The sequence below is a fragment of the Bipolaris maydis genome (assembly GCF_028858645.1).
Source record: "Bipolaris maydis strain C4 unplaced genomic scaffold PSV08scaffold_1, whole genome shotgun sequence".
In the NCBI taxonomy this organism is placed as follows: Eukaryota; Fungi; Ascomycota; class Dothideomycetes; order Pleosporales; family Pleosporaceae; genus Bipolaris; species Bipolaris maydis.
The window spans coordinates 1,596,451-1,613,705 of NW_027093857.1; the positions used below are offsets into that span (position 1 = coordinate 1,596,451).

The window sequence follows — 17,255 nt, forward strand, 5'->3', positions numbered from 1 at the left end:
AACCCCACCAAGTGCGGCCATCTCGAGCACGAAAGCATGGCCTCGTCAAACGAAATCCCCAACCTCAAGACGCTTCTTGGCCAACGTCGCGGGGGGTCATCAAGAGGAAGAGGGTCTGGAAGAGGCGGATTGGGACGTTCTAGCGAAGAGCGGGCACAGATCTTGGACAATGCCGTCAAAGGTACCGATCAAGATGCTGCGGGGAGCAGGGTGAGCTGTGTAGAGCTGGGATATCTCCACGACCCATATGCCAAACTGTTCGCAACACAGCCGGCCACCAGAAAGCTGCCGCTGCTGAACAGAGGAACTTACGTGCGCACGTCGGCCATCGACCTTCTCGTCACCAGTTTCCTCGACACGAACCCTTCTGCGCCAAAGCAGATTGTTTCACTCGGTGCTGGCACTGACACACGCTTCTTTCGTCTCCTCGACCGCTATCCGCAAGTGCGACTGATATATCACGAAATCGACTTTCCTACAAACACGTCTTCAAAGATTGCTGCCATACAACGGCAACCACTGCTTCACAAGAAGCTCCTGCAAATGCCCTCCCACTCGGACTCCTACCATTCAGATAACTACAATATCCATGCCCTTGACCTACGCTGTCTGGCCAACCCAACAAATGAGGCGCCTCTGCCTCATATAACGAACCTGGATGCCAGCATACCTACCCTGATTCTATCAGAGATGTGCTTGGTCTACCTGCAGCCTTCTACAGTACAGTCAATAATCTCATCGCTGTTGACGCACTATTTGCAGCCCACAACGCCTGCTTCCCTTGTACTCTACGAGCCAATTCTACCACAAGACGCCTTTGGCCAAACCATGATCTCAAACCTTCGGACTCGTAACATCTACCTTCACACATTGATTGCGTACCCCGGACTCGGCGACCAGCGCGCACGTTTACAAGGCTACGGGCTGAAGACTGGAGCAAAGGCGGCGGACACGCACACGATTTGGCGGGGATGGATCGGTGATGAAGAGAAGGAGCGCATTGCTAGTCTAGAATTTCTCGACGAGCTGGAAGAGCTTGAACTGCTGTTGCAGCACTATTGCATTGCGTGGGGTTGGAGAGACGGTCAAGAAGATGTCTTCTCAAAGGCATGGGAAGACATCAAAGAGTAGATTGTATAGTTTCTATGAATGTGTACAACTAGAAACACTGGGTTCGACAGTCAATCGTAAATACGCACTACCTGTGTGACATGTCCAATTTTGTGATGCGGTGGTTGTAGAGTAAACACTAGCACGTGCGCGCGCGACAGAGGACCTTACACGCTAAGCCCTATCCAACAGCGGTGCTTTGAACCCTCTCGTCCGACGTTGCGACAACAAGGACCATACACCACCTACTCTCTCTAAATCCCGTGTCAGCCTGGTAGCGAAGAGACAATACCCAAATACATGCCATGGCCTAGTCGCGACCGTCAGCTTCATATCCCTACTGACTTAGCTTCACCCACCTCAATTCCAGCACAACAAACAAACAAACAACAGTTATTCCCACCATGGCTGTGCGCAACACGAACCAGCCATCCTTTAACTTCCTCACCGGCGAAGAGGAGCCTGCACCTGCGCCAGTAGTTGCGAAACGAGAACCTCTGCGAGAAACCTTCCGAACCACATTAAGAGCCTCACAGAATGCGCCGCACACGGTTGTACCCTCCGATCCTATCAATGAAGACCTCCGCGCGCAGCTCAATACGCTGCGATATGAGCTCGAGACGGCGAAGCAGGAAAAGGAGATGATGAAGTTGGAGCATGCACAAGAACTGCGAGACGCCCAGAACCGCGCCGACACCGACTTTCGAAAGGCCCAGCAAGTTGAGGCTTCGAGCACTCAAACGGCCAAGAAATACGAGGCGCTTTCAAAGGAAATGGCCGAACTTCAGACACGCACTGCAAACGAACGACTGGCATTGGAGAGGCGGTTACGAGAGAGTCAAGAGAGAGCGCAATCGATACAAGAAGAGTTTGACGAAGTCAAAGAGGAATTATCGACTTCGCAACGCCAGAATGACCACAGGTACAACACCTTACAGACCGAACATAGGAAACTTAAGGAGAGCATGGAGGAGGTGCAGGTAGACCTGCAGTCTAAAGTCAATGCGCTGCAGAACGCACAGCGAGCGCTCGCGGAAAAAGAAGAGGAGGTTGGACAGAAAGAGGCCGAGATCTTGCGCCTCAAGGCAATCACAGGGGATGCAGAGACGCTGGCGGTCATTAAAAGGGAGCTCTCCGATCAGGTGGCACATATCAAGAAGCTTGAGACCTTGACCAGAGAGCAGAATGCTGAGCTGAAGCAATACCGGAAGCAGCACAAGGCTATCGAAGTCGTAGAGGAGGAGAAGAGGTCATTGCAAAATAAACTGCGCATGATGGACGACCTACAGCGGCAATTGGGCGAGGCGGAATTGCGGAGACAGGTCCTTGAGGAAGAGCGAGACTCTTGGACGTCGTACCTGGAGGCCGAAGCCGAGACACACGGCGAAGTACTCTTCGAAACACCCCAAGACCTTGCGCGGGCTTTCATTCAAGAGCGAATAGAGAGGACCGATCTTCTCAACCGTTTGGGCGAGATCAAGCCAGAACTTTCGGTCAGAGAAGCAACGATTCAAGCGCTTGAGGAAGAAAAGGCCCAGCTACAAGCAGAGATCCAGCAGCTCAAGACAGTTGGAAGTACAAGTGCAGCGAACAGCGCCGATGCCAAGGCTCGAGCACGTCTTGAACGACAAAAGGCTCTGGCAACCAAGGAGGTCGAGTTTCTGCGTGCTCAAGTGAAGGCCTTTGATGATGAAGAACGCGAAATGCAGCCTGACACATATGATCAAGCAAAGTCTGAGCGGATAAAGGAGCTCGAGGATCTCGTAGATCAGTACCGCAAAGAAGTTGAGACCTTACAAAAGGAGTTTAACAGTCTCGAGAAGCCCGTGTCCGCAGCAGCAGGCCAAAAGCGCTCCCTGGAGACAGACGAGAACGAGGAACGCATCGGCGAGCTACGACGAAAGAACCGACAGCTACAAGACGACCTCCACGCGCTTCAAAAGAAGATGAAGATTGTCGAGTCCGAATACACAGCCCAACACACCCAACTCAAAAAGCTCAAAGAATCCTCCCGCACCCGCGTCCTAGAGCTAAAATCCAACCCTACCGCTGACGCCGAAGCCCTCAAACTAAGCACCGTGCGCACTCTCCGCGAAGCAAACGCCCAACTCCTCGACCAACTCGAAAACGGCAAACAAGCCCCTTCGACCGTTCCCCTCGCCACTCTGGATGCCGCCCGCGACGAGCTCGAAGAACTAAAAGCCCAACTCGCCTCGTCATCGAAGAAAATCGTCCGCCTCAAACAAATCTGGACCGCCAAATCCCTCGAGTTCCGCGAGGCCGTGGCATCCATCTTGGGCTGGAAACTCGACTTTATGCCCAACGGGCGCGTCAAAGTTACCAGCATGTTCAAGCCTGCGGATGAGGAAGGGGAAAATAGCATTGTGTTTGATGGCGAGAATGGCACCATGAAGGTGAGTGGCGGGGAGCAGAGTGTTTTTGCGGGCGAGATTCGCGATCAGATTGTTTATTGGGTCGAGGGTAGGAAGGAGATTCCTTGCTTCCTTAGTGCGTTGACGCTCGAGTTTTGGGAACGGGGGCCGGGAGGGCAGACGATGCATGGGTGATTTTTACTATATATGTAAAGACGAATGGGGTGGGGGGGTTTCATTTCGTGACTGTTATTAGAGTTTCTCTGGTGGAATAGGGAGATTATATTCAATGATATCCATATTTACTTTCTTCTCATTCTTCTTCTCGACTTTAGTCCTACATGACAACTTTTTCTTACACATATGAGGTTCTCCTCCTAGGACATGTAATCATACCATGCCCAACATTCTCATTTCCCGCTCTACGTTCTGGTTCACTAGCACTCTTGTGCCTGAGCCTCTTGCTTCTCCCGTCCTATATGATTGCCCTCGTCCCCGTCCCATCCCATGATCACGGCCTTGGTCCCCCCTCCACCAAGAAAACCAGCCCATGACCCAGCACCATACGAAAAACGTCACGGCTAGGAAGTCGAAGCAGAGCAGCGCTGTGGTGCTGGGGATGATCCACGCGGGCTTTGGGACTTCGGAACGAAACGGAGGCGTGGTGTGTGAATGCGACTCATGCGCATCACCCTCTGTGTCTTCTTTCTCACGTGCGGCTGTGCTCACTGGAGCGGCCATGGTAGTAGCCGTTTGTATATTCAAAGTCGAGGAATATGAAAGCTGATATCTCTCTTTACTCAGGCGTACGTTCATTGTTGCTGTAGGTGTGACGGTGAGCGCTGGAATACTCGTGTTTGAGTATGCAATCGTGGATATAGGGTGTGTTGAAGTCCGATGCGTGGTTGGTACGAAATTGAAGACTGATATAACGAGTGTGGATGTAGTTGTTACTGTAACGTAGGTAATGTCGTGCGCAAGTACCGAGATGGTTGCGGAAAGAATGGAAAGCCAGAGCCAAGGGAGCGTGGAGATGGTGAACATGATGAGCTGCAGTGTTCGTAGTACAGGTTTTCTTTGTGTTTGTTTGCCAAGGTGTTGTTTGGAAACGAATGGAATACTACGCCTTGTAGCGAAGGACGGTTGAACAGTTACGAAAAAGATGGGTAGTGGAATGATTAGAGAATCAAAGACGACTCAAATGAAGATCACGCTTACACAAAGAGAGGTCGAGTGAATGAGCGGACAATACCCGTGATTTCGCCCAATAGATGTTGAATTATAGCGAGAGGGGTGGCTCGGTGAAGGCGAAAAGCAAGCCACCGTTCTAGTAGTCGGTGAAAAAAACAAAGCCTCTCATATATATACATTCACACAAATCCTTTTGCCTTCATCTCAGGAAATAAAACGCCAGAAAATCCCGCCAAAGCGTGCGCACATATTTTCGTCATGTCATGTCTCATCATTGGGCCTTGTCCCATGGCAGTGCAAATGTAGACACCCAGTCCGCAACCTCCTTCTTGAGCTCAAGAATCTCAGTAATATCTTCGCCTTCACCAACATATTCCTTGAAAGCCGCGACACTAGTGGGGTTCTTGCGTCCACTCTCTTCGGCCTTCTTCTTAGCTTCTTTGTCTAGCTTTTGGGTAATGCCGACTGCACGATGCACAACATCAGCTACGCGCTTAAAGTCGGAGGCTTGGAAGCCACGGGTGGTCATGGCTGGTGTACCAAGGCGCAGGCCACCAGGCTTCATAGCTGATTTATCACCAGGAACAGTGTTCTTGTTAGATGCGACGCCAACGAGCTCAAGGATGCGCTCCACACGTGCGCCATCAACGCCGCGATCCTTGAGATCGACAAGCACAAGATGGTTGTCAGTGCCACCAGAAACAATATTGTAGCCTAGACCGCCATTTTCCTTTGAGTCGCCAAGTCGTTGTGCAAGAGCCTGTGCATTCTCCAGCACTTGCAGCTGGTAGTCTTTGAACTCCGGGGTTGAGGCCTGTTGCAGAGCTACGGCAAGAGCAGTAATTGTGTGGTTATGGGGACCTCCCTGGTGACCTGGGAACACTGATGCGTTGATGGGGCCTTCGAGGTCATACAGCTCCTCTTTTCCTTTCTTGTCAACCTTCCTTACACCCTTGCGGTAGAAGATCATGGCACCTCGCGGGCCTCGCAGAGACTTGTGGGTTGTGGTGGTGACGATATCGGAATGAGGGAACGGAGAGGGGATAACGCCAGCAGCAACGAGACCTGAAATATGAGCCATGTCTGAGAGTAGGTAGGCACCGACATCGTCTGCCAGCTTGCGCATGCGCTCGTATTCAATCAACCGACTGTATGCTGATGTGCCAGCAACAATAACCTTGGGTCTGTACAGATGGGCCAATTCGGCCATTTTTTCGTAGTCGATAATGCCCGTCTTCTCGTTTAGTCTGTATGGAAGGGTTTCGTAGTACTTGGAAACAGCAGAAATCTTCTTGGTAGGGGTTTGGTAGCCATGTGACAGGTGGCCGCCATGGGGCAGGTCGAGACTCAGGATACGGTCGTGTGTGTTTAGGACAGCCGAGTAGGCGTACAGATTCGCGGGGGATCCGGAGAGAGCTGGTGCAGGAATGTCAGCTATTATGTGGTTGTTGTTGTCATCGCAACTGACTCACCCTGAACATTGACACCCCACTCGGCAGGGTTCAGACCAAAGGTCTTCAAGGCCCTCTCCTGGCATAAGCGCTCTGCCTCGTCAATGTGCTCATTTCCTCCGTAGTATCGCGCGCCTGGGTATCCTTCCGAATATTTGTCTGTGCCGAGATGTAAGCTTAGCGTGGTGCTGGGGCGGGATAGGACTTACTCTGCATGACACTGCCGAGAGCGTCGAGAACTGCTTGCGAGGTAAAGTTCTCCGAGGGAATGAGGTTGATAAAGTGCTTCTGGCGGTTCTTCTCCTGTAGTGGTGGTATTGTAAACATGGGCATTCTGGCTCCATATGCTGGATATAGTCACTAACCCTGTTGATAATTTCGTAGACTGTAGGGTCTGCCTGTTCAAGGTTCTGCGAGAGGATCTAGTTCTTGTTAGTAACCTCTTTGTTTCAAAGTTATGTACTGTGGAAGGCACCTTTTGCTGGGCATCCAAAGTGGTAGCGTAGCCCCGCCATTGTCGCAACGATGCTCGAGGGGCGATTGAAGGCGGGAAACGAGAGGTGAGCTGGCGCAGAGGCGCTCTGCAAATCGGCCTGAGGGACGCCATGGGTATTGGACTGTAGTAGGGCTCGAGGAGCGTGGCGCGCAAGTTTATAAAGACTGGCTCGATACAGCCGGACTCGTAGTCTCGAAGCGGCAACCAAACGATGAGCTCCGCTTAATGACGGAGCGAGAGCGGCGCTGTATGGTCGGAGTGGGGGTGCGTCGGCGCCGACGAATCGTTTCTCCGGCGGGAAATATTTGCAGTTCGGTCGCACGTCGCTCCGCCTCTCTTTTTCTCTTCACGTAACTAAACCCGAGATGATATGAATGCTTTGCTTCAGTCGCATCCTCACTTGGCCGGCGCACGCTGGTCGACGTGGGAGCTGCTGACACGCCCCGGCACCCACCACCTAGGGGGACGAAATTCGATATGATCGGCCTACGTTGCGTAGACGCGTCGTGGCATCCATCGCTCCAGCCCGAAGCACTTTGGAAGACGGTGTTTTCGACTTGCTGCCTTGGTCCTGACGACACTATATGTACTCGTATGTAGCATACCAAATTCAATCCTGTTGTTCCACTCTGCTATCTTCCCACGTCTCTCTGTCTCCCTCTCTGTGTGTCTGTCTATCCGCTTCTCTGTCGCTGTCTCTTTCGCTATCTTATCGTGACCCACGTGGCCATCCATCTCTCTATCCAAGTCCAACACAGCGAAGAAGCATGGATAGCCGGTATCGTGTTGTATATATACATTCAAGAATCCTCGGCAATCCAGTAAACAATAAAGTCGCGCTAGTTTCCTACCCGGTGGACAGAAAAGCGAGACTCCAAAATGGGGTGCACTTCACATCGTCCTTCTAGTTCTTTTTTTTTCTGCTTGCGAATGCTACCCTAGCATACAGCGAAGATGGTACGCATACAAATAGAAATGACCATAATATCGTGGTGGTGATATGAAGCTCGAAAGTCGCCAACTTTCTGGCCTCTCATACACCCGGCAAAACCAGAAAATCAAAACAACCGGGCATTGCCCACCAAAACTCATCATCAACACCACGAAATATGTCTGTTATAACGTGCTTAATTTATATAGAAAACACGTGCGATTGAATGCGTAGTTTTTATTTTCATGATACCTTGTTGAATGAATATAAAGGTGAAATATCTTTCACATTCTAAGGCTGGTCGCAACAATGCGGTATTTTGGCGTGGTATTGCATCGCGGCTGATGGGGCCGCCATTTTCTGATTTTCCGGTTTTACCGAGTCTATGAGAGCTGGCGTATCATCGATTTGGGTTGGATGGCCCGTGGAAAGAGTTGCTTTTCTTGACCACTCGGTCTTTCTCCTTCCTGTGTCCACACATAAAACAAGATCCACCGAAGTCCGCCGTTTAGGAGATTCCGAGATAAATCCGACGGGGAAATAGACTTAGCCCACCCTGGTGATGACCTCGGCATACCCCAGCTTCTCCACAATCGGGGCTGGTGCTTGCCATCAGCGCCGAACAGAAACAGTATCCGGACGAACTAAGGTCATTGTGGAAGTCGGGGGTAACGACTTAAAGTCTCCGGCACTCGCATGCGTCTCTACTCCTTCCTGCACTTCGAATTGAGGCTGAACAAGAGGTGAGTCCCTGCAGGACCTCCAAAGCTTGGCGTGTAACTAACGTGTAAGCAGAAAGCACTCAAGATGCCCTTCTATCCTCCACCATGGGTTCCAAAGCTCCCATTCGATCCGCCCGACTCGATCCCCATCTCCGACTTCATGTTGGATGAGAACTACGGCCGCCATCCGCTTGGTTATTCACACAATCCTTTTACTTGCGGCTTGACAGGCAAGACGTATGAAAGCCTCGAGGTTCGAGAACGCGTCGACTATCTTGCCCGGGGTCTAGCCAAGGAGCTTGGCTTCGACCCAAACAAAGGATCTGAATGGGACAAGGTCATTGCCGTCTTCTCTCTGAACACCGTGAGAATCTCCAATCCAGCGCATGTGCCAAAATACTGACACGAATAGATCGACACACTCCCCTTGGCATGGGCCACCCATCGCTTAGGCGGTATCCAGTCGCCCGCCAATGCTGCCTACAGCGCCTCTGAACTCGAATATCAGCTCAAGAATTCGCACGCAAAAGCTCTTTTCACATGCGTTCCTCTATTGGAAACGGCACGGGCAGCCGCTAAGAACTGTGGAATCCCCGAAAACCGCATTTATATCCTCGAGTTGCCAGAGAAGATCGCGGGAAGGAGCACACCCAAGGACAAGAAGACGGTGGATGACTTCATCCGCGAAGGCTCAAAGCTTGACCGCCTGCCACCATTGAACTGGGGGGCCGGTGAGGGTGCTCGAAGGACCGCGTTCCTTTGCTACTCCAGTGGTACCTCTGGTCTACCTGTAAGCAATGACCACTGATGATCTTTTGCAATTATGCTGATTCAGATGCAGAAAGGCGTCATGATCTCACACAGAAATGTTATTGCCAACACCCGTAAGATATCCTGGATGCATCGAAAAACACGAATCAGTCTAACAATGCTTAGTGCAAATCGCGACTTTCGAAAAGCCGTACCGAGACAAAATCATTAACGATGTACGAAATCAATCCGACTACACCGAAATGACACTTGGTCTCTTGCCCATGTCGCACATTTACTCGCTGGTTGTCATTTGTCATGCTGGTGTCTACCGTGGCGATGGTGTGGTGGTCTTACCAAAGTTTGAGTTTGCGACTACTTTGCAGGTGATACAAGATTACAAAATTAACGCGTTGTTCTTGGTAAGCATAATGTCATCCTGGACGAACACCTGCTAACGGATAAGGTCCCCCCGATTATCATTCAAATGACGAAGAACAAAAACTTGCTCAGCAAATATGACCTTAGCTCCGTCTGGTCATTGTTTACCGGTGCAGCGCCGTTGGGACAAGAAACAGCCGAGGATCTGCAGAAGATATTTCCTTCGTGGAAGATCAGACAAGGGTATGGCCTCACAGAAACTTGCACTGTTGTAACCTCATCGGCGCCGGATGATATCTGGTACGGTTCTTGCGGTTCCATAATTTCAGGTGCAGAGTGCAAGATTGTAACTCCTGAGGGCACCGAGGTCACCGGATACGACCAACCGGGCGAGCTGCTTGTCAAGTCGCCTTCGGTCGTGCTAGGATATCTCAACAACGACAAGGCCAACCAGGAAACATTCCAGGATGGTTACATGCGTACTGGAGATGAGGCTGTGGTCAGAAAGTCACCCTCTGGCAACGAGCATGTGTTTATTGTCGACCGCATCAAGGAGTTGATCAAGGTTCAGGTACGTTCTAATACACCATCTGAGGCGTCTTCTGCTAATCACCACTCAGGGACATCAAGTCGCACCAGCAGAACTTGAAGCCCATCTTTTGACGCACCCTGCTGTCAATGATTGTGCTGTAATCCAAATTCCAAATGAGAAGACCGGAGAAGTGCCCAAAGCCTTTGTTGTCAAGGCAGCCTCTGTAAGCTCTGAGAAGGATGACCGCACCCTTGCGCGCGAAATCGAGAAGTACGTTGAAGACCACAAGGCAAGATACAAGTGGATTAGCGGCGGAATCGAATTCATCGATGTCATCCCCAAATCACCTTCCGGAAAGATTTTACGACGAATGTTGAGAGACAAGGAAAAGGAGAAGAGAAGACAGACTGGAAGCAAGTTGTAGAAGAGGGAAACATGCTTGCCACTCTCCTTGGTACAATAGTGCCATCTGTAAGTGATGTGAATTCAGTCGCACTGATTACAATTGGCGCTGCTTAATATTTGATTACAGCGGTTTTACCCTGTAAAAATAGTGACAATATTCGCAATTCGAACATCATTTCAAGAATCACACTGCCTTTCGACCATACACGCCAGCGTACTGGATACACATGCGGTAGCGAGAATTTTAACAAGAGTGGGTCGAGCCTTATTTGTTGCCCCGTCCCCACAGTACATCTGCCTACCACTCAAGAAGATGCGAGTGCACTGTGCTCACCGTAGACGGACCAAGACGATTCCATCGAGATATTTACAAACTACTCGACAAGTCTTCTTCATGCACAGTTCAAACATGGCTCGGTGGTGTAGTTGGTTATCACGTCAGTCTAACAATCAGTTAGATGCACTGAAGGTCCCGAGTTCAAACCTCGGCTGAGTCAGCGTACGCATCTTCTCTTCTCTTACCAGGGAAGAGAAAGAACATGCCTTTTGCTTTTCTTTTCTTTTTTTTGCTCGGACGAGCGAGCAAGCCTGGTGCTTGTATTGCGGCAAATGCCACACTATCCCCGATCCACTTCACTGCATCTAGTCCCTGGTCTAGGGGAAAAAGGAACAACTTCCACGTTTCCATGCCTCGATCTTTTTTTTTCTCAGTCAATTTCGCTACCAAATCCCTTGATACATGAGGGTACTAACGCCACATTTTCTTCATCAAAAAGCAACAGCAAAGGCTCGGTGGTGTAGTTGGTTATCACGTCAGTCTAACACCCTGTTAGGCACACTGAAGGTCCCGAGTTCAAACCTCGGCTGAGTCAACTGCAATAGCTACCTCGTCGGTAGCAGGCTATTCTTTTTGCTCCTGCAATCGTTCATGTTGTTGGTTGTCAAGTTAGTGCTGTGTGTGCAAGATAGATTTTTTTTCCCTCAGCAAGTGGAGACGGAAAAGGCAAAAGCCTCGGCCCACGCAACAACTATGCGAATGGGGCTAGAACTCGTACTACATCGAATATCCCACTGTACCATATGGAAAAAAGAATAGCAGTCCGTAGCATAAAGTTGTGTGTACACACGTTCGATGTAACATGTGGATTTGTTTTTCCTCCCAAGAGTATCTATCTATCTATCGGCATAGTAGCCAAAACCAGAAAGTGGTGTCTGATCGATCTGCACTGACCACTAAGGAAAAAAAACTAACGTTCGGTACCACTGACATCCGCTCCACACACACACACAGTACCTTTTACTGCAACCACGACAACTACTGGCCGACTATGGCAAAAAGAATGAGGTCTTGCCCGGAATCGAACCGGGGTTGCCGGAAGGCTCCTGAAAGGAAATCAGAATCCGGAGTGATAACCGCTACACTACAAAACCGATTCACGAGCTGTGATTGGTTGTGTTCGTTGGAAAGAGCAGAAAATATTTGACTTATGTACTAATGTTTAACGTCGTCAGAGCAGCCACAGAGTAATCCAGCAACTCTGTAGGAGTATAGTGTTGTCGTGGTTCAGATTCTTGAAAAAAAAGACAGGAAAATTCAATGTAGTGGATCAAGTGGAGTGCGAAAAGAGGCCGCTGCAGTCTAATTGCAATCTGAACAAGGATGTGCAACCTCACGACACAGAGACATCCACTCTCCACACCCCACATATATACAGCGTACATATATGCACATGTACATTTTTTTCCAAGAATTGAGGTCATTGGTAGTACGATCACTAGTTTTCTTTTCTGACGCGGATGAGCGCATTCGTTTTGCAAGTCGACGTACCATTCATTCTTTCTGTGGACTATCAACCTATGAACGACACCATAATCCTAGCCCCAATGCTCTAGTGTTTCACACTGCGCGAATGACTAGTATTGTCGCTATCCAAAGACCTTTCCACGTTTGAGCAAGAAGAAAAGTGGATATAAAGCGGATAAAATAAAGAAGCAGAAAAGCAAAGATTGCTATGTCGATGAGCGAGTCAAAGAAAAAAGATTGTGGCAACGAGCTCCTGTTTTGGGTATCAACAGTGTACAGCAGTAGAAGCTGGCTTGCAAAAAAATTACAACTGTGAATAGAGATGTGGTGTTTGCGCGTGAGCGCGACGGCGTCTATAGCCTTGTTGGTCCAGCCCCCCTATAAAAGTTTGGCCGAAATGAAAGATACAAATGGCTTTGGAGAAACGATGATAGGAAAGATCTAGTTGAGAATGATGCTACTCAACACTGATGACGTCGAGTCGTATGGGTCGTTACCCTAGTATATAAAAAAGAAAAGTGATGGGGCAGTCGCTGAAAGTTGGAAGGCGTCCAAACACAACAAACAACAAAGCAAAGCGGCGAGAGGAGATCGACCGTTAAGCATGCACATTACGCATGAACAAACCGTGACCGGGAATAGCTCTTTCTAGAAGTTGCGGAAGGGATCGTTACCAATGTCGAAATCGAAGAGACCGGCACCACGACTAGACTGATCACGGGTGCTAGTGCTCCACTGGCTACTTCCACGACGACGACGGTGTTGCATGTATTGTGCTCGAGCTGTGCCACCGGCCGAATGTTTTTGATCCCCAAGAGCGTTGTCAATAAAAGCTTCCATCCGAACGGTGCCCATGGTATCGAAAAACTGTTGACGGGTTGACGTACTAGCCTCAGAAGTTCGGGAACTCATCGCACCACCTGTAGGGTTGTATTCTGACGAGGGTATTGACGGTGGTACGCCAGCACTATACATGTCGGATGAGCCGTTCGAGTAAACCGATGGTACATGCTGGTGAGAGAAACTTCGGAATGGAACGCTCGGAGGAGGTGCGCTTGGGCCAGTCGAGCTCCTCTTCCTGCTGTGTTGTGGACCACGTCGAATAACAGGTGGGCTGGCGGGCTCTTCTTCCAGTGGCTCTTCAAGATTGGGGAAGGAAGGCAGACTAGGCATAGGCTCATCCTGCAACGCGTAGCGTGCCATAACCGGGTTCACCCGGCCTTTGGCCAGACGCACTGAATCTTGAACGCGGCTACGGCGAAGTGTCGCGCCTTGGCGATGTTCGGGTTCCTCTACTGGTGGTGGCACAGGCGGCAAAGATCCAACATCGGGCATGGGTGCAGTTGAACGAGCAAGGAAGGAAAGCGCCGTCAACCACAAGTAATGGCGCTCACGCGACGTCGTGGTAAACTTAAGAGCGCGCATTGGGGTAAGGATGAGGATTGAGCGGTTGAACAAGGTCTCATTCCTGGGAGGAGGGCAGTTATCTGCAACATCGAGAACAGACTGAATGATCACTAGGAACATGTTAGCTACACACGATTTTGAAGATGATAAAGAACTCACGTTTGCGCCCACTCTTTCCCATCAGTGCAGATCCAGATGTTGGTTGCTTGCTGCTCCAGAGAATTGCTCTCTCATATGGTGAGATCCAAACCCAACGTTTGTGTCTCACGCCATGAGTAGCCAGAGAAGCTTCTTCTGCTGCCCGATTGAGGTCTGTTGATGTCTCAGGACCACCAAAGGGCTTCCTCTTACGGACATATTTCCACATGAACTCTCCAATCATTGCTGCTGCAATTGCATCAACAACACTTGTTTGACTGGCTGAGCTGTTGATGGAGCCATTGGCAGTATAGCTTGTGGCTGCGGTGGCATTTGAAAGTTGATGTCGGTGTTGGAAGCCACTGGCACTGGCAATATCGCTTGGGAGCGGTGGAATTGAATAGTTGTCGTCATTGCTTGGAGTGGCTGGAAGCGTGGGGGACCTGCTACGAGAGCGGCTAGCCTTTGTTACAGGAGCAGCGGATCGTACTTTCCGTATACTATCTTTCCTTTGATGCTTCACGCCATACGGACGACGTCCAGTATACGGGCCGCTGTTCCGGGGTGTTGGGCTTTGAGAGCCCTCGCTTTTGCTCATGGGCTTGTTGCGCGAACTGGACCGGGTAGGAACTGGGAATGGTGGCTTGGGCAAGTAATTGTTTGATGTTATACTGCCAACACTTCCACTGCGAGTCCGGGCGTGAACTGCAGAGCTGCTCTGTATCATTGCAGATCGCCGGATGCTGGGCTGGCGGCTAATCACTGTACGTTGAGCCTTGCCGATCTTGACCGGTTTCTCCATGGAGCTACGCATTGAAGGCACGTTTGCGCTGTTAACCGAGTCCACTGATGGCCTGGGATTTGGCGAGGTTTCCTTGTCTTCTGGAACAGGTGTCGGAGGGTTTACTGGTCGTCCATTCTTCGCATTCCGTGACGATAGCATTGCCGTAGAGTATTGAAGGCCCCTGAAGTCATCATCGCTGAGTTCAGCTTCTACGTCTTCTTCATCAGACGACGGACCATCGAATCCAGCGAACAGGCTGCTTGTGCGGAATGGTCGACTAAGTGCGTCTGAGTGAAACTGGCCAGACAATGGCCCATTATCGTTGTTTCCAGGATAACGATTTTCCACTTCATTATCCGCAGCCTCTTCGAGGCGAGCAGTGAGATTTTGGCGAGCTGCTATCTTCGACGTGGGCTGTCCAGGGGCATCTGTGGCCAAATGTTGAAAATCTTTTCTGACGACTCCGTCATTTTTCGTCTCGGGTGTTCCGGGCTTTGAAGAAATAGCAGACGGAAGGAGATGTGGCGGGAGCTTGACCGGTCTTTGGTCAATTCTGATGGGTTCGGTCTGCATTGCTGTTGACTGCATTGGGGCTACAAGATCTCCGCTTGTCTGTGTCGATACAGTCTTGGTGCCCGGAGGAAGAATAGGAGCTTTAGGCGACGAAGGCGCTGATGTCGGGGCGTGGATGGCAATCGACGGGATCGGAATAGGAGCTGGCGGATTACCTCTCTTGGGTATCTCAGGCGCAACATCTGGTTGGACCAAAGCATCTGTCTGTGTGGCTGTGGAGACTAGGTCAACCTGAATGGGTTGCGGTAGGAGTGCCTCTTCCGAGGGCACAGGGATCTTGGGGGTAGGCGGCGGGCTTAAAGGCTCAACGGTCTGTACGGAGCTCGATTTCATGATGCATGTTTCAGAGGTGACAAGGGGTGTTGAGCTGGCGCTCACGGGCACAGAAACCCGCTTCCTACTCTGGTTGGCTTCTATTTCTGCTGCAGTAGATGCAGAGTCATTCAGTTTTATCTGAGGAGAAGGCTCGGTGGTTTGCGAACCCACTTCCACCATCACTGGCTTGGTCGGGGATGGTGGCGGAGTAGGCTGGACACCAGTGTCAACATAGAGAGGGCGTGGCGGTGGAAAGACTAAAACGGTATCGCGGGACGTTAGGGTTACAGAGGACTGCTCTGTTTCGTAGGATCCCTTGCGCGGCTCAGGCTCCTCGACCAATGTAGCAGGGCTATCCCGGGTGGCATGCTGAGACTCATTACTTAAGCCTAGAATGCGTTTTGCTTTTTCGTCAGGGAACATCGACTGTCGCGACTCTCGCACCCTACGCGCTCTCATTTCATGCTCGGTGAAGTCATCAGAATCAAGCTCCAGCTCGTCCAGTTCCTCCTCCTCCTCATCAAATATGAGTTCGTCGGCAAGACTTATACCGTTTCCGCGAGTGTACCCATCAGCGCTCATCAGAGACATACGGTAATTCCTGCCAATACTCTTCCAACTGCTATTACTTCGATCCCTAGAGTGGCGTCCGATACGAGTAGATGGTCTTCGCTGGGGCGAAGAGCGTACGCTGCCTGCTTCGCTCTCCGGTACACCTACATCTCCGGCGGCATCTTCTGTATCGCTTGCGACATTAGCCTCTTCGTTGGCCTTTTCGTGCATGGCAATCTCGTCTAGAAGCATCTTCAACCGAGTCTCGGATACGTGAACACGTCTTTCCAACGCCCGTTTTTCCCCAGCCCATTCTTCTTTTTCGCGAGCCCACATGTCGTGCACCTTGGTGGACTCGTCATCTTGAGTTCGCGTCCTTTTTTCTGCTGCATCAAGCTTCTGGCGTAGATCAACGTTGGCTTCCTTCATTTTGTCTCTCTCCCCTGCGATCTCCTCCAGGGCAGAAAGGGTTTCATTTTCGAAGTGCTGCAGCTGGCGTTTAGCTACTTTGCATTCCTTGTTGGAAGATGCCAGCTGTTTGGTAAGTGTTTCATTGTCAGATCGGGTTGCATCTAGATTAGCCTCCAGGTCATCGATGAATTTGTGTTTTGAATCAAGTTCCCGGCGTAGGTTAAGAATCTCCGAGACTAGGTTCGCATGTAATGTTGGGGTGAAACGGCGGGGGTCGAGGATTGAGATGTTCTCGTCATTGGCGGCATCTCCTGAGCCAAACCCTCGGTCAGGTGGCATAGGAGGCGGGGAACTGCCAATGTCGCTGACTGGTATCTCATGATGGGAGCTCCGTCGTGACAAGGAGTCGTATGGAGTTCCAGCGGGTGTTGGTAATGAACGGCTAGCAGCGAAGGCCTCGCTGTCCGAATAGTAGTCGGTAGACATGTTGAGAATATTATTTTGAGGCAAGGAAACAATTGGTAAGGAGAGGGGTCAGAACCACAACGAAGTGGTGCTGCGGGTGTGAACGGTTCAGCGCATGCCTGTTTTCAAGTCAGAATACGAACAAAGAGGCACAACGAACAAGTTGTCAGGATTTTAGTGACTTGGTCTAGCTCTGTCCCAAAAGTACCAACAAGTACCTGGAAGCGGGGAAGAGATCTGCAAAGTCCCACGATACAGTAGCTGCTAACAGCACTGTGGCCTACGTACCGGTTAAACTCGCAACAAAACGGCCGGGTGTCGGACGCTCAGTTATTCGGAAGAAGTGCAGGCAAAGTTGCAATCGTGTGCGGCGTTGTGACGTATTATGTTGTAGGGACGTTGGGGTAAAAGAGTAGTGTGGACAATATAAGGAGTGCGACAAATGACGTATAGTAGATCGCTCAG

General features: G+C 50.5%; 5 protein-coding genes across 5 annotated transcripts; 2 read left to right on the plus strand and 3 right to left on the minus strand.

Annotated features, from left to right (window-relative positions):
• Positions 1-32: 32 nt before the first annotated feature.
• On the plus strand, positions 33-3,797 carry PSV08DRAFT_192903 (mitotic checkpoint protein-domain-containing protein). The gene is made up of 3 exons (XM_014222779.1): positions 33-210; positions 303-1,084; positions 1,504-3,797. Exons 1-3 carry the CDS (start codon positions 170-172, stop codon positions 3,675-3,677), a joined length of 2,997 nt encoding a protein of 998 aa, XP_014078254.1. The 5' UTR covers positions 33-169; the 3' UTR covers positions 3,678-3,797.
• Positions 3,798-3,872: 75 nt separating this feature from the next.
• On the minus strand, positions 3,873-4,526 carry PSV08DRAFT_397970 (uncharacterized protein; the record flags this gene model as incomplete). Its single annotated transcript, XM_014222780.1, has 1 exon — positions 3,873-4,526. The coding sequence occupies one exon, from the start codon at positions 4,524-4,526 to the stop codon at positions 3,873-3,875; it is 654 nt and encodes a 217-aa protein (XP_014078255.1).
• A 188-nt stretch (positions 4,527-4,714) lies between these two features.
• Positions 4,715-6,740, minus strand: PSV08DRAFT_213631 (serine hydroxymethyltransferase-domain-containing protein). The gene is made up of 5 exons (XM_014222781.1): positions 6,600-6,740; positions 6,490-6,546; positions 6,334-6,427; positions 6,146-6,283; positions 4,715-6,089 (listed from the first exon to the last, which is right to left on the minus strand). Exons 1-5 carry the CDS (start codon positions 6,729-6,731, stop codon positions 4,945-4,947), a joined length of 1,566 nt encoding a protein of 521 aa, XP_014078256.1. The 5' UTR covers positions 6,732-6,740; the 3' UTR covers positions 4,715-4,944.
• A 1,618-nt stretch (positions 6,741-8,358) lies between these two features.
• On the plus strand, positions 8,359-10,525 carry PSV08DRAFT_192908 (uncharacterized protein; the record flags this gene model as incomplete). The annotated part of the gene is made up of 6 exons (XM_014222782.2): positions 8,359-8,637; positions 8,686-9,063; positions 9,115-9,157; positions 9,210-9,445; positions 9,490-9,975; positions 10,025-10,525. The coding sequence occupies 6 exons, from the start codon at positions 8,359-8,361 to the stop codon at positions 10,358-10,360; spliced, it is 1,758 nt and encodes a 585-aa protein (XP_014078257.1). The 3' UTR covers positions 10,361-10,525.
• Positions 10,526-12,793: 2,268 nt separating this feature from the next.
• On the minus strand, positions 12,794-16,811 carry PSV08DRAFT_376132 (meiotic cell cortex C-terminal pleckstrin homology-domain-containing protein; the record flags this gene model as incomplete). Its single annotated transcript, XM_014222783.1, has 2 exons — positions 12,794-13,662; positions 13,712-16,811. The coding sequence occupies 2 exons, from the start codon at positions 16,809-16,811 to the stop codon at positions 12,794-12,796; spliced, it is 3,969 nt and encodes a 1,322-aa protein (XP_014078258.1).
• Between the last annotated feature and the right edge of the window lie 444 nt (positions 16,812-17,255).